The 16,978-nt window shown below is 39.7% G+C and overlaps 1 protein-coding gene across 1 annotated transcript; it reads right to left on the bottom strand.

The window, feature by feature from the left end:
• Nucleotides 1-1,547: 1,547 nt before the first annotated feature.
• Nucleotides 1,548-8,149, bottom strand: LOC128665942 (olfactory receptor 6F1-like). The gene is made up of 2 exons (XM_053720225.1): nt 7,517-8,149; nt 1,548-2,489 (listed from the first exon to the last, which is right to left on the bottom strand). The coding sequence occupies exons 1-2, from the start codon at nt 8,147-8,149 to the stop codon at nt 1,548-1,550; spliced, it is 1,575 nt and encodes a 524-aa protein (XP_053576200.1).
• Between the last annotated feature and the right edge of the window lie 8,829 nt (nt 8,150-16,978).

Here is a 16,978-nt window from a genome sequence, read left to right as displayed (position 1 = left end):
TTTTAGTACTGGCAGACTTTCTGCCAGTACTTAAGATGGCGGGGACAATTGTGGGGTGGGGGAGGGAAGGGAGCTGTTTGGGAGGGATCAGGGGGTCTGATGTGTCAGATGGGAGGCTGATCTCTACACTAAAGCTAAAATTAACCCTGCAAGCTCCCTACAAACTACCTAATTAACCCCTTCACTGCTAGCCATAATACACGTGTGATGCGCAGCAGCATTTAGCGGCCTTCTAATTACCAGAAAGCAACGCCAAAGTCATATATGTCTGCTATTTCTGAACAAAGGGGATCCCAGAGAAGCATTTACAATCATTTGTGCTATAATTGCACAAGCTGTTTGTAAATAATTTCAGTGAGAAACCTAAAATTGCGGAAACATTTTAGTTTTTTTTAAATTTGATCGCATTTGGCGGTGAAATGGTGGCATGAAATATACCAAAATGGGCCTAGATCAATAATTTGGGTTGTCTACTACACTACACTTAAGCTAAAATTAACTCTACAAGCTGCCAACATGCTTCCTAATTAACCCCTTCACTGCTGGGCATAAAACACGTGTGGTGCGCAGTGGCATTTAGCAGCCTTCTAATTACCAAAAAGCAACGCCAAAGCCATATAAGTCTGCTATAATGGCATGTCTGGCACAAAGTGTTGGGGCAAGGGTCCATCTGACCACTGATACCTGGTCTGCAAAGCATGGTCAGGGCAGGTATATCACCTACACTGCACACTGTGAAGTGGGCATAACCCTTACACTACTTGATCGATACAACATCATACTTGATGTTTTAAAGCATGTTATTCCAAACAATTTAGGAATGTTAGGTGATTTATGCCCTTTATGGATTAAAACCAGACTCTGCATCAACTATGTAATTTTCCATGGGAGTTTTCCCATGGATCCCCCTCCGGCATGCCACAGTCCAGGTGTTAGTCCCCTTGAAACAACTTTTCCATCACTATTGTGGCCAGTAAGAGTCCCTATGGGTTTTAAAATTCGCCTGCCTATTGAAGTCTATGGCGGTTCGCCTGGTTTGCCGGTTAGCGAACATTTGCAGAAGTTCGCTCTCGCCGTTCGCGAACCAAAAATTTTATGTTCATGACATCACTACTCAGGATGTTTTCATTATTTTATTGTCCTATGTTTCCCAAGTGTTAAACTTTATACGTCTTTTTATTCAATCAACAGAAGCAAGTTTAACACCCATTTTGTTTAGTATTAATTTGTTTCCAAATGACAACAAAATGTAATGTCTAATTTTCAATTAATATTTTTATTGTAAAGCATAATCCTAATGGAGTTTTAGGATGTTGAATTAATTCTGAATGCAGAACAATAAAGTGACTCACTCATTGCTGATGTGTACCATGTAGCTATGAAAATAGGTCTATAAAATAATACAAATATTTAAAAATAGGTCTGCTACCTAGAACATTCAAGTCCGATTAAAGGATTATTTTATTTCCCAAATGTTGTGTATCACTTTGTTCTTCTGGAAATAAAACTGCATTGAGCTTCCCATCAAGAATATTATTATTTTGATTTCACATATAAAATGAATTTTGACAGAAAATCTGTCTAAGTGACTTCCTAAGGGCGATCTTCACATCTTTGTTTCTTAAGGTATAAATAAAAGGGTTCATAACTGGAATTATGACAGTGTATGTAAGAGCTAAGAATTTATCATATTGGCTGCCCTTTGGTCTGACATATACAACCATAGCTGTGCAGTAGAATAAACTAGCTACTATAAGATGAGAAGAGCATGTGGAAAAAGCTTTGTGTTTGCCTTCATTACTTTTAATTGTAGATATAGTAATAATGATATGGATATAAAATCCCATGATAATGAAAAATGGAACAACTGTGGCAATCACAGCTATGATACTTGTAACTATATTGCTGATGTAGGCATTAGAACATGCCAGATTCTGTAATGGCGCCAGGTCACAGAAAAAATGGTTGACCTCATTAGGACCACAGAATTCTAATGCAGCTGTGAAGATTGTGGGAATGGCAGCAGTGATGAAACCAACAATCCATGGCAATATCGACAGCTCAATACAAAACAATCGACTCATGAATGCTGAATATCTCAGAGGGTTGTTAATAGCCAAATCTCGATCAAAGGCCATGACAGCAAGTAGGTAACATTCAGTTTCCCCCAGGGCATTAAAAATGTACAACTGAATAAAGCAGCTAGTAAAAGATATTCTCTTGTCTGACCCAATGAGATTGGTGAGGAGCTTTGGAACTGTGACTGACACAAACATAATTTCTAAAACAGCAAACGTTCTAATAAAAAAATACATTGGAATGTTGAGAGAATGGTGAGTCTTAACAAGAACAATGATAGCAACGTTCCCAGTGATACAAGTAGCATATGTTAATAAAATTAAAATAAACAGTAATAATTGGAACTGGTGAAAATTTGAGAATCCCAGTAAAATAAATTCATTCACTGTGGTCTTGTTTCTGTCTTCCATCTAATATGAGAACAAAAAATATAGCAGAAATTTAAAGAATTACACTTAAGAAGTAGTGTTTTTAATATTTTTTTACACTGAAAAAAATATTCCTATAATGCTTTACAGAATAGAAAACATCAGTTAATTGGTTTTATTGGAGAAAATTCAAAACAGAAAGAATTAATTCATACTGTATATGAACAATATTCAAGGGAAACTGTAATTGGTGCTCACAATCACTAGAGAACATTATTGTCTAATATATTACTTTAGCAAATGTTTATTTATAAAAAGATTAAATAAAAATAAATTTTAAATATCACATCATCTTTTTGCACCAGGTTTACAGCTGTGTTGGGACATCATAATGATTCAGAAACATGTGGGTTATACAGAATTAGGGCTGAGCTAAAACAACCTCAAGTTTTTGGTGAGCATAATTATTTGATCATTAACATATTTTTTAAAAAATATTAACAAAAAAAAACAAAACAATATATATTTACAATGCAGGGGTTTAGGAATGTAGGTTAGATAGCAATATTGTAAGATCATCTGGTCACATCTCTTAAGTGAACATTTATAAGTGAGGAACAACGAATTATACAAGACTGATACAAAATACTCACTACACTGCTGTTTACTAACTAACGAACAGCCTATTGATGTCTGCTAAGGGATGCTCAGTTAACCAACTCTCTCTTCTGCTTTCAGGTATGTGAATTGGGTCCCTGCATTCAAATCCTGCCAACTTCCCTGTATTTTGTGTCATTTGTACTACACGTCTCTCTTTGGTATGTGAATTGGGTCCCTGCATTCAAATCCTGCCAACTTCCCTGTATTTTGTGTCATTTGTACTACAAGTCTCTCTTTGGTATGTGAATTGGGTCCCTGCATTCAAATCCTGCCAACTTCCATGTATTTTGTGTCATTGGTACTACAAGTCTCTCTTTGGTATGTGAATTGGGTCCCTGCATTCAAATCCTGTCAACTTCCCTGTATTTTGTGTCATTTGTACTACAAGTCTCTCTTTGGTATGTGAATTGGGTCCCTACATTCAAATCCTGCCATTTCCCCTGTTCTTTGTGTCATCTGTATTGTAAGCCTCTCTTTTGGCATTTGTCTCTATAATTAATTATGTATTTACCGTGCTGATATCTTGCCTTTGTCTATGTGATGTTCAAACCTTGCAAATACTTGTTTTGATTCCTAAATTTATAATTTCACTAATGGTTTAACCACAGCCTCCCCAAAATTCTATTGTCTGTTATTTTTAACTTATCTCACCCTGAACCAAATGTTCCCAATTGGCCTTTTGACTGTCTTTGATCAGGTCATTACCTAATTTATTGCATTCAGCTGAATGTTCTGGCCTATAAATTTAACACTGCTATGGGGAAAGCAATGCAGGGGTTTAGCAATGTACGTTAAATAGCAATATTGTAAGATCATCTGTTCGCATCTCTTAAAGGGACATAATACTCATATGCTAAATAACTTGAAACTGATGCAGTATAACTGTAAAAAGCTGACAGGAAAATATCACCTGAGCATCACTATGTAAAAAAGGAAGATATTTTACCTCATAATTTCCTCAGCTCAGCAGAGTAAGTTCTGTGTAAAAAGTTATACTCAGCTGCTCCCAGCTGCAGGTAAAAAAAATAAAAAAATGAAGAAATGAACAGCAGCCAATCAGCATCAGCAGTGCTGAGGTCATGAACTCTTACTGTGATCTCATGAGATTTTACTTAACTCTCATGAGATTTCATAGTAAGCTTCCTTAACCTGATTGGTGAAATAATATGAGAGTGCACGAAGCTCATCCTTTCAGTTGTCCCAGGACAGACACACTAAAATGCTGCTTAGAAATCCTTTACAATGGGAGGTGGCTACTGAGGAACTTTTGAGGTAAAATATCTTTCTTTTTTACATAGAGATGTTCAGGTGATATTTTCTAATCAGCTTTTTACAGCTATGCTGCATCACTTTCAAGTGTTTAAACATTTGGGTATTATGGCCCTTTAAGTGAACATTTATAAGTGAGGAACAACACATTATACAAGAATTGAACAAGATTGGACAAGGGATAAGGCAAGTTCTGCTTAAATACTGAGTTTTATACACTGTCTGACTATTTTGTAAAAATGCTAAACATCTTCATATTCCTTTTTGCCAACTTTTGTCTGTTTAACAAACTACTTTACTCAATTACTCCTTACCCCTCACCACCTGCACTGCTCATTAGCCCATCTCTCTTAACCTCACCTTACTTCTGTATTCATGAACTTCACACATCCCTAAATACTCTCTCTCCCACTTGCAACTCATCACAAAAACAGTATCACTACTGCAAATCCGCATCTCATCTCATGTCACTCTCCCTCTTGCTCATACTAGCTGCTGGTGACATCTCCCCTAATCCTGGTCCTCCACATTTTCCTTGCCCTGCACACCCATGTGTACCCTTCAATAGACTTCAAAAACAAAACTCTCGTAACCCTAATCTCATTCCTTTTGCATCTAAAGCCACCACCCCCTTCACTTGCGCACTTTGGAACTCTCGCTCTGTTTGCAACAAGCTCACTTCTTTCCATGACCTCTTTTTTTTGTTTTAAATATTTTTTATTGGGTGTAGCGATTAAACGAAGCTGCAAGATAACTTTTAACATCATAATAACAAATGAATACACGTACATTGTGTCATAATAGTGACCCAGTATTTTCTTGGGTAAAGGAAGGGGGAGGGGAAGGGTATGGGGAGGAAGAGATGGAGTGGGGCAAAAAATCCTATCACATGAAAATCATTGCTAGTCCATTTTGTATCTTTTAGGCTTAAGACCTTCAGTTAATCCAACAAACATATTAAAACCATTCATTACATTTCTCGGTTTCCTGTGGATAATACTGAACAACATAGAGGAGCATGTCCCTACGGAAGGGGGTTCACCAGAGTGTCAGTTGTGGATATGATTCCTTTGTTCCCATATGAACAATATGTTAGTTATGAAGTCTTGCTTCCCTGAGTAAGAGTAGTACATTCTTTTGAGAGCTATAATGTGGTCCACCTCTGAGACCCATTTAGGGATGGAAGGTATCTCCCTTGTCTTCCAGAGTCTAGGGATCAGTCTTTTGGCACATGTCAGCATTAACTGAAACAGTTTTTTATGGTAGGCACAGGAGATCTGTGGGACCTGATTTAGGAGTATGGAGCATGCATTCAAAGATATGTTCGTGCCCAGAATATGGTTTATGTTCTGTTCTATTTGTGGCCAGAAGTCAGCCAGAGCAGGACAAGACCACCATATGTGGGTCATGGAGCTCACCTCTCCACACCTTCTCCAGCAGCTGGAAGAGGCGTTAGGGTATATGACTCACAGGTGCTGGGGAGTTAAGTACCAGCGCGCTAAAATTTTATAATTCACTTCAGCCATAATTAGGGAGGTGGAAGAGGTATGAGTGGTATGGAAGCAATGCTTCCAATCTTCATCGTTTAAGTCATTTGGCACTTCATCATTCCACCTCGCCAAGTATGTAGGTCGTTGCGCTGGAAAGGAGCCTCTTAAAATATTGTATGTCCTAGACAAGTGTGCTTTTTTGATCTTAGGGTTGATACAAAGTTGTTGGAATTGTGTCAGATATCTCTGTATGTCTCGTTTAAAGAGACTGCTATATATGGCGTGTCTCATTTGGAAATACGCATACCAGTTTTGAAAGGGAGGCCCCAACTCTTCATAAAGCTGGGCTCTCTCCTTAACTCCAGTTGGGCTCATGAGTAGATATAATGGAAGGTTCTGTAGTAATTCGTTTGCATTAGTGTGGGCAAGGAGGTCGTGCTGCATGAATAGATGATTGCCTAACAACGGGGTCAGAGGGGATACTGAGGTGGAAATTCCGCCAATATGGTTAATAACAAAGTCCCATGTCTCAAGAGTGGCTTTAACAAAGCTATTGTTAAATAAGGTCTGGGGCCTAGTGTGTTTCGGTAGCCAGACTATATCTCTCATATTTGTAACTCGGGAAAGGTGGCTCTCTATCTGTACCCATACCTTGTCCGGGGGAGAGTGGTTCCAAGAGAGTATTCTCGCTAAATGAGCTGCTCTGTAATAATTAGTGAGGTTAGGGATATTAAGACCACCATCATTTTTACTAAGGTAAAGAGTACATTGTGCTATTCTAGGCCTCTTGTAAGCCCAGATGAAAGAATTTATCATTCTCTGTTGTGCCCTGAGGTAAGTACTCGGCAGCGCCATCGGAAGAGTCTGAAAAAGGTATAAAAATTTGGGAACTATCATCATTTTGATCGTGTTGATCCTGCCCATCCAGGACAGATGCCCCTGTCTATCCCAAGTTTCTAACAGGCTTTTGACCTTCACTTGGAGCGCTAAGAAGTTGTCAGGAAATAGTTTACGAGTTTATTTCGGAATCACCAAGCCCAGGTATTTGAGTTTATCAGTAACAGTAAATTTCGTAAGTCGCGTTATGGCCGCAACCTCTTGTGATGATAAATTAAGTGGAATTAGGCCAGATTTTTCCATATTAACGGAAAAGTTTGAGACTTGTTTGTAATCCTCAAGTGTCTTGAGTAATGCCAGCAGTGTTGTCTCTGGGGCTTGTAGCGTAAGGATTACATCGTCCTCAAACAACAGGCATTTCTGAGTAATGGTACCAAACTCTAAGCCCCTAATTTCTGCATTGTGTCTAATCTGTATGGCTAAGATTTCTACTGTAAGAGCAAATAGCAGGGGTGACAGAGGGCAACCTTGGTGTGTGCCATTGGAGATGGAGAATGATTGGGAGATTGTATTATTTATTTTAATTTTTGCACTGGGGTTGCGATAAAGGGCCTGGATTCTGTTGATAAATGAGTCTGAGAAACCAAATTTCGACAGGGCTTTCCACATAAATTGCCAGTCCACCCTGTCGAAAGCTTTCTCTGCATCAGTGGAGAGTAGGGCAAGTGGAGTATGGGAGTCATGAGCATATTGTAGAGAGTGCAGTAATCTGATTGTGTTATCTTTGGCTTCTCGTCCCTTGATGAAACCCACCTGGTCTGGGTGTATAATTTTTGGCATAATATTATTTAACCTGTTGGCGAGAATTTTCACATAGATCTTCATGTCTATGTTAATAAGTGAAATTGGCCGGTAGTTACCCACTAAGTCTGTTGCTTTATCTGGTTTAGGGATGACCGTGATCAACGCCCCGAGAAGGGATTCTGGGAAAACTATACCTTGGTCTACGTCAGTGAAGAGTGTGCAAAGTTGTGGGCTTATATGTTCTTGAAGGAGCTGAAAGAGTTTTACTGTGAGGCCGTCGGAACCTGGGGATTTGCCATTGGGAAGTGCTTTTATTGTAGTAGTGATTTCTTGTAATGTTATTGGGGTATCAAGAGAATTTTTATCGTCCTCCTCTATAGAAGGAATGTCTATGTTTGCTAAGTATGAATCTATCATTCGGGACCTTTCAGGAGATGTCGAGGTTCTTAAATTGTACAGTTTTGTATAATAGGAGATAAATGAGTTCGCAATTTTGTCATTTTTATTGACTGTCACTCCTGGGGATTGTGTGATAGACCTGATAAAGTTAGCATGTCTTTGTTTCTTGAGTGATCTGGCTAGCAGGCGGCCTGCTTTATTGCTCTCTATGAAAAATTTTGCTTTAGTAGTCAGAGCTCTCATGTGGGCATTCTGTATAAGGAAATTGTTAAGGGTGTCTCTAGCAGCTGTGAGTGCGGCGAGTTTTGTGGGGGATGTTGGGTCTAATTTATGAATAGATTCCTGTTTAGCTAGGTTGTCTGTTAACACAGTGAACTGGGCTGACTTAAGTTTACGCTGTCTAGCATTGATCTTTATCAGTATCCCTCTTATGAAACACTTTTATGCCTCCCAATTGATTGCGGCCGATGTGTCCTCAGGTTTATTAAAGGAAAAGTACTCCCCAGAAAGCTTTTTCAGCTCATCAACGGCTTCCTGATTAGTGAGAATGGAGTCATTTAATCTCCAGCTAAACATATTCTGTGGACTCTTATACCACTTGAAATTGGTGATAACCATACTGTGGTCTGACCAGGATGTATGGGATATTTTAGAGTGAATAAGATTTGTCAAGAGCGTCTGGCTACATAGAATATAGTCCAGTCTGGAGTAGGACCGCTGAGGGTGGGAGAAGAATGTGTAGTCTCTTCTATTTGTATATGTTACTCTCCAAGTGTCAAATAGACTTATATTTTGGAGAGCTGCGTAGTTATTTTTCAAAGAATTATTCCGGAGATATGACTTTCCAGTGGATGTGTCAATTAAAGGGTTCATAGAGAAATTGAGGTCACCCCCCAGAATTATCGGGCCTTTAGAGATATCCAGCAATGTGTTGGCCAGTGAACTGAAAAAAAGTGGGGGTGGGTCTGTTCGGGGCATAGACATTGGCCAAGGTGACAGGAATCCCATAACACAATCCCACTAGGATCAACACTCTACCCTCTTTATCGGTATGTTTTAGTAGAAGTTCAAAGGGAATATTAAGTTTGATGGAAATGCATACGCCATTCTTCCTAAGTGGGCTGGAATTACAAAAATGCTTATCATAGTATCTTGTAGAGAGTGAGGGTTCAGCGTGTTTTTTGAAATGGGTTTCTTGGAGCATAACTATATCAAGGTTTTTCTTATAAAAATCGTAATAAGCAATGGATCTTTTTTCTGCTGACAGAAAGCCTTTGACATTTTGGGTTGCTAGTAGTAGTGTACCTTTTCGTCTGTGTGTCGACATGTTTATGTTGGACTAATGACTCCTATATAGATGTATGGACTGGTCTAAAAGAAGTGGATAGGATGTCAGGTAGGACAGGTAAATGGGGAAAGGAAATTAGATAGCAAGGAGGCGAGAAGTTGCTATAAGTACTTCAAGTGTAGTTATCTAAAATACATTTTTCAGGGTCTGTGACAGTTCTGTAACCGCACAGTTCCTGATTGGTATAGGTAAATTTGGAAGCTTTAGTACAAGCCGGGTGTCTAATTATTTTTAAAAAACACAGGGGGCCTAGGCCACCTAAGAATTCTAAATTTGTGATAGGGAAGTCAAAGTATAGAGTAATTAATCTCTGTGTTTAGTGTACTGGGGATGTTTTTAGTTGTGTTGCAACGGTGGTAGTCTCATTTTCTATAGACCTTAAGTTGCACTGCATTATTAATAACATTATACATTACACTTAGGGTACCTGAATATTAAGAAGTTAACTTATTATAAACAGAATAGCTTTGGACCAATAAACATAAATTACAAACAGCTACTGAGTCATGTGGTTAACTAAAACAGACAGAGCACAATAATGCCTTGAACTAAAAGTGCAGTTATATGATTCAATAAGATAAATAACTTAGGGAAAGGCGTTGAGAAGATATTTGTAGATGACTAACGCCTACTATACACAATACTCTTTAAATACAATTATCTTTTAGGCATGTTATCACTAATCAAATTTAACTAAGCTTTTAACAAAAGTCTATAGTGTTACCCTCCTGCTGGGGAGAAGGCGGACTCTTCTTCTTCTAGATGTTCTTGAACCTGTAAAAACAAAAGGTTAACTTCGACCCAGAAGTTCCTCTAGAAAGTTAGTGTGAGAGAACATAGTTCTTTAAGCCATGTCACAGCCCCCTGGAGTTGTTGAACATTGAAATCAGAGCGGAAAATTCTAAATGTTCATCTTGGAGCTTCCGTACTAATGTTCTTAGATGGAGATAGAGTGGTTTGTCTTCTTTTGTGTTGTGGAGTTGGCAGCTCTAGGCCTTGGCGCCTATGAGACCTGGGGTTGTTTTGCCCTCCCGTTGAATTCTGAGAGGTATGCAGATCGCCTTTGTACGGTGGTGAGATGTTCAACAGATTGCAGAATTTTCCTATGTCAGTCATAGAGGTGCATTCGATTTTTTTCCCATTCTTGGTGATGATTACTGATGTAGGGAATCCCCATCTATAAGGGATATGTAAAGTTCGTAAGTGAGTAGTCAGGGGGAGAAAGTCTCTTCTATTTTGGAGGGTTCGTAGGGACAAATCTTGGTAAATCTGGATCCTATGCCCTCGGAATGACAGTGTTTGTTGTTTCCTTGCAATGTTATATAGTTCTTCCTTCTGCTTGTAATTTTGAAAGTGAACTATAATGTCCCTAGGTGGAGCATCTTCTGAAGGTTTAGGGCGCAGTGCTCTGTGAGCTCTATCGAGTGGTATTGTCGGGCTTTCTTCCACATGCCCCTCCATCATCTCTGCAAAGAGAGCTTGTAAATATTCTTGAAGTTCATTGTTCAGCACAGTCTCAGGAACTCCTCTAAATCGAAGGTTGCCTCTCCTTGAATGATTTTCTAAATCATCTATCTTATCCTCCAGATCTAATACCTGTTGATTCTGCTGGGATTGTCTGGTTACCAGATTTGCAATTTTTTGTGATATAATATATTCATGCTCCTCAAGGGTGTCAACTCTATGCCCAAGGTCGTTAATCTCTTTCTTTAGATCTGCACACTCGTCTTTGATGCAGGATTTAACCTGTTCAATGAGAGTCTCCATAGCCTTGTAGGTAAGTGGAGAATCCTCACTGTTTGCCTGCCTTGTAGGAAAGGGGCTGCTAGGGTTATCTGTCTCTTCACTCTGACCCTCTTCGTTATGTGTCTGCTGGGCTCCAGAATCTCCTTTATGTGTAGACTGTTCTGTGTGTCTAAAAAAGGTGTTAACAGTGCTCTGTGTGCTCTGTGGCTGTTTTTGCATTTTTTCACCATTTGGAGCCCTCCTTTGGGATATCTTATAAGTTTCGTCCCCAGCGTGGGACTAAGAGAGATAGACTCAAGACCTGTATGCAAAATTATTGGGTGTGCTTCAAAGACACAATAACCCCCGGGGAACTTGCCCTCACAGGGCGATCTCAGCAAAGGGAATGGGTGATATGACCTGCTACTATAAAAAGCAGCAGGAAAAGGGAGAGGGTTATGTGTTTAAAATATCTATCAAGTGCCACTGTTTAGATAGTTCAGAGTTCAAATACTGAGCTGCAGCTTCAGTAGCCGATTGTATTCTTGCTGGCTAATGTAGAGAGATATGTTCAATGTCCCAAGCAGTTGCCCATGTTGAATTTCTGTGTTTCTGCCTATATAAGCCTAGGAGCTGTGGTATTTTAAGACTGTACTGTGTCTCTCATGTTGCTCACTCACTACTCAGGTTCTAAGTGGAGATAGGGCTTTTATCAAATGTACGTGGCTCCCAGCCTGCTATTTTAACACTGCTTCATTTTAGTGCTAGACCTGAGAAAAACTGCAACGTTTATTTACATTGTGAGCCAGCATTAGGTCCTTGCGTGTCTGCATTTACTCACTCTCAGGGAGTACCCACGTGGCGATCCGCTTGTCAAAGTTTCAGCTTTGCCTCTCTTGTTGTGTGTGGCGTATCCCCTTGGGAAGGCCTTGCATCTCTTTCCTCTCTCCACCTCACACCAAGGTAGGCCAGTGTTAGTCCACGGCCCCAGCCCAGCTGCATGGTGACCGGAGGTAGATGGCTGGTAAGTCTCAGCTGGTTAAAGTGCGCAAGAGAGTAGGCGCCTTTCCGTTCAGGCCTCAGCCCTAGCAGCTAGTAATGACGATGTTCCGGCTGATCGAGTGATCTGGAGTAAGCTCAGACTTGTTGACGGAGCTTTGAGACCTCTTTTCCAAGCATGGAGAGAGGTCTTGAGAAAGATTCAATAGTTTATATTAGTGTAGGCACCTGGCTTGTTTACAGAGCCTCAGTGTGTTGCGACCATCTTGGTTGGCCGCTCGCTCCGTCCTATCCATGACCTCTTTATCTCCCACTCTCTCAATCTTCTGGCTCTCACAGAAACCTGGATCCTTCCTTCAGACACTGCTTCCTCTGCTGCACTGTCACATGGGGGTCTCCACTTCAGCCACACTCCTAGGTCTGACAATAGACAAGCAGGTGGTGTTGGTATTCTACTTTCCTCTCGTTGCACCTTTCAACAAATACATCCCTTCTCTTCCCTCACATTTTCTTCATTCGAAACACACATGATTCGCTTATTCTCTCCCCTCTCTATACGCGTTGCAGTCATATACCGCCCCCCCCCCCACCGGCTCCACAACTCTATTTCTAGATCACTTTGCCACCTGGCTACCTTACTTTCTTTCCTCAGATACCCCTGCCCTCATTCTGGGTGACTTCAAACTCCCTGTTGATAATCCTACTGCCTCCTCTGCAAAACAACTTTTGCAACTCACTTCCTCTTTCGGCCTATCACAATGGACTGACTCTCCCACTCACAAAGATGGTCACTCCCTTGATCTGATTTTCAGTTATCAATGCACTATCTTAAACTTCACAAACTCACCTTTTCCTCTTTCTGACCACCACCTCCTCACTTGTACCATTACCTCCCTCCCTACAGCTCTCCTTCCTTCTACCCCCACACTAAACTTCACAGAAGAATCAAGTCATTAGATCAACAACAACTCGCTAGCTCTCTCGAACCTCCATCCACTACTTTTCCTGTCCTGATAAATACATCTTCCACTATAACTCCACCCTTACATTGGTCCTTGATAACCTGGCCCCACCTACCATAGATCGGAAAACATACACTCATCCTCAGCCCTGGCATACTCCTCTGACACAGTACCTACGCAGATGTTCCCGTACTGCTGAGTGACACTGGAGGAAATCTCGGAGTTCTGCTGACTTTCTTCTGCCCTTAATCTAAATAAGCAACACTACTTCTCTATTCTTATCTCTACTCTTTCTTCAAACCCAAAACATCTGTTCTCCACATTCAATACTCTTCTCCGCCCACCCCCACCTCCCACTACAACTTTTCTCTCAGCCCAAGATTTTGCCAGCTACTTCAACATAAAAATCGACTCCATCAGAACTGAAATCAGCTCTCAACATACTACCGGTCTCCCACCCCCTCAAAAGCTCACAATCATCCAAAACCCACATAGCCATAAATTTAGCTCTTTTGCCCCTGTTACAGAGGATGACGTTTCTGCCCTTATACTATCCTCTCACCTCACTACCTGTCCCCTCGACCCCCTCCCTTCACAACTACTCCCCTCCCTCTCTTCTACCCTTACCCCTATACTCACACACATCTTCAACCTCTCCCTCAGCACTGGTATAGTTCCCACATCTTTTAAACATGCATTACTCACACCTATCCTCAAAAAACCTTCTCTCGATCCAACCTCCCCATCCAACTACCCCCATTTTTCCCTACTACCTCTTGCCTCAAAGCTTCTTGAAAAGCTAGTATATGCATGTCTATCCCATTTCCTTACATTAAACTCCCTCCTTAACCCACTGCAATCTGGATTTCGCCCCCTTCACTCAACAGAGACAGCAATTGTTAAGGTTACCAACTACCTACTTACAGCAAAATCAAAAGGCCACTTCTCTCTACTTATCCTCCTTGATCTGTCTGCAGCCTTTGATACTGTCCACTACCCTCTTTTGCTCTATACCCTCCAATCCTTTGGCATCTGTGACACAGCTCTCTCTTGGTTCTCTTCCTATCTGTCTAACCATACCTTTAGTGTAGCCTTCTCTGGGGTATCCTCTGCCCGTTACCTCTTTCTGTTAGGGTACCACAAGGCTCTGTCCTTGTTCCCCTTCTCTTCTCAATCTGCACATCCTCACTAGGTTCCTTAAAAAAGTCCCACAGGTTTCATTATCATTTGTATGCCGACGATACCCAAATCTACCTCTCTGCACCAGAATTATCTCCTTCCTTGCTAACCCATGTCACTAACTGTCTCTCTCATATCTCATCTTGGATGTCCTCTCACTACCCCAAGCTAAATCTCTCCAAAACTGAGCTCCTTATTTCCCCCCTTTCTTCAAAAATCTCCACCCCCCATGTCTCTAACTGTTGAAAACTCTATCATTACCCCAACCTCACATGCCTGATGTCTTGGGGTCACATTTGACTGAGATCTTTCTTTCACTCCTCACATTCAGTCCTTGGCTAAAGCCTGCTGCTTCCACCTTAAAAACATCGCTAAAATTAGACATTTCCTTACACAAGACACAACAAAGATTTTAATCCACTCTCTCATCCTTTCCTGCCTCAACTACTGCAACTCTATGATCTCTGGTCTCCCTAGCTGCCCCTAGCTCCTTTACAATCCATAATGAATGCCTCTGCCAGGCTCATCTTCCTTGCACGTCACTCTTCATCTGCCGCACCTCTCTGCCAATCCCTTCAATGGCTTCCTCTTGCCTCCATGATTAAACACAAAATTCTCACTCTGACACACAAATCCCTCAATTGCATTGCTCCCCCTTACATCGAAGACCTTGTCTCCAGATACTCTCCCTCCCGTCCCCTTCACTCCGCTCATGATCTCCTACTCTCCTCCTCACATTCAGTCCTTGGCTAAAGCCTGCCGCTTCCACCTTAAAAACATTGCTAAAATTAGACATTTCCTTACACAAGACACAACAAAGATTTTAATCCACTCTCTCATCCTTTCCCACCTCAACTACTGCAACTCTATGCTCTCTGGTCTCCCTAGCTGCCCCTAGCTCCTTTACAATCCATAATGAATGCCTCTGCCAGGCTCATCTTCCTTGCACGTCGCTCTTCATATGCCGCACCTCTCTGCCAATCCCTTCAATGGCTTCCTCTTGCCTCCAGGATTAAACACAAAATTCTCACTCTGACACACAAATCCCTCAATTGAATTGCTCCCCCTTACATCTCAGACCTTGTCTCCAGATACTCTCCCTCCCATCCCCTTCACTCCGCTCATGATCTCCTACTCTCCTCCTCTCTTGTTACCTCTTCACATTCCTGTCTACAAGATTTCTCAAGACTGGCTCCCATCTTATGGAACTCTCTGCCTCGCTCGACAAGAATCTCCTGTAGTTTTAAAAGCTTCAAGTGCTCCCTGAAGACTCTACTATTTAGGGACGCTTACAACCTACACTAACCTCTCTATCTCCACTGCTATCCCATAAAACCCCATAGCATGTAAGCCTATGAGCCCAGCTGTTTGTAGTTCACCTTCATAAGAGCAAACTACAACAGTGCAACTCTACACCCATTTGATTCCTTTAATCGTCTTTATATACCACCCATGTTCATAGCACTGCGGAACCTGTTGGCGCTCTACAAATACCTGATAATAATAATAATAATAATAATATATATATATATATATATATATATATATATATATATAAAATGTATTCTAAGTTATAAGTTATAGACATATACAATAAATTGCAGGACTCGTATTTATTTTAAAATATATGTAGTAGGTATTGTTTTTTGTAAGCATCTCATAATATAAGCTGATATAAGCTAATAGAAATATTGCAATGAGCAGAAAGGTGGACATTATGATTTTTGTAAGATGTGTAGGTAATGTATCATGAATAATAACAACTAAAATAAATACACAAATAAAAAAATAATTAAAATAAAAATATGATCAGCATTTATTGTTGGTCACTGATTGACTGCAATTTAAAGTTGAAGTAAATAATGCAATGCAAATGCAATAAAGGATCTATTAGCAAACAGATTCATAATTAACAAAAATAATTCATAATTAATGTAAACATTTTTAAATTATGTAAACTGCATGCTGACAAGCTTCTTAAAGGTACAAGAAACCCATTTTTTTTTCTTTCATGATTTAGAAAGAGCATGCAATTTTAAACACCTTTTCAATTTAGTTATATTGTCTAATTTGCTTCATTCTCTTGATATCCTAAATAGGCTCAGTAGTAGGGATGGGCGAATGTTTCTAAAAATTCGAAATTTAAAACGAATTTTGATACATTTGTTCATTCTAATCAAATTTCGAATGTTTATATAACATTCTAACATTCTATTTTCGAATTTTTGTTTTCACATTTTTCAATAAAATTCGAAAATATTTGTTCGAATAATAGAATGTTTAGCTATGTATTCATTCAATTTCGAAATGTAATATTCGAATTTGAATGTGACATTCGAATTCGAATGTGACATTCAAATTTGAAATAGTATTTCTAGTCTACAACTGTGTTTAATAAATGCAATATTCGAATTCGAATGCTACATTCGAATTCGAATGTCACATTCAAATTTGAAATAGTATTTCTAGTCTAATACTGTGTTTTAAATATGATATTCAATTAGAATGTGATATATTCGATTTGAATGTGACATTCAAATTCAAAATAGTATTTCTAGTCTAATACTGTGTTTTATAAATGTAATATTCGAATTCGAATGTGTCATTCGATTCGAATGTGATATTCGATTCGAATGTGACATTCGAAATAGTGTTTCTAGTCTACAATTGTGTTTTATAAATGTAATATTCGAATTTGAATGTGATATTCGAATGTAACATTCAAATTCGAATGTAACATTCAAATTCGAATGTGCCATTCGAATTCGAATGTGACATTCGAAAACTGTAAATAATATTCGAAAATCAAATTTTTAAGAATATTCGTTCTTATCAACATTCTATTATGTAAATCGAATT

The sequence above is a fragment of the Bombina bombina genome, chromosome 1 (genome assembly GCF_027579735.1).
Source record: "Bombina bombina isolate aBomBom1 chromosome 1, aBomBom1.pri, whole genome shotgun sequence".
Taxonomy (NCBI): Eukaryota; Metazoa; Chordata; class Amphibia; order Anura; family Bombinatoridae; genus Bombina; species Bombina bombina.
The sequence above is the reverse complement of the archived record's forward strand: the minus strand, read 5'-3'. Positions and strand labels throughout refer to the sequence as shown.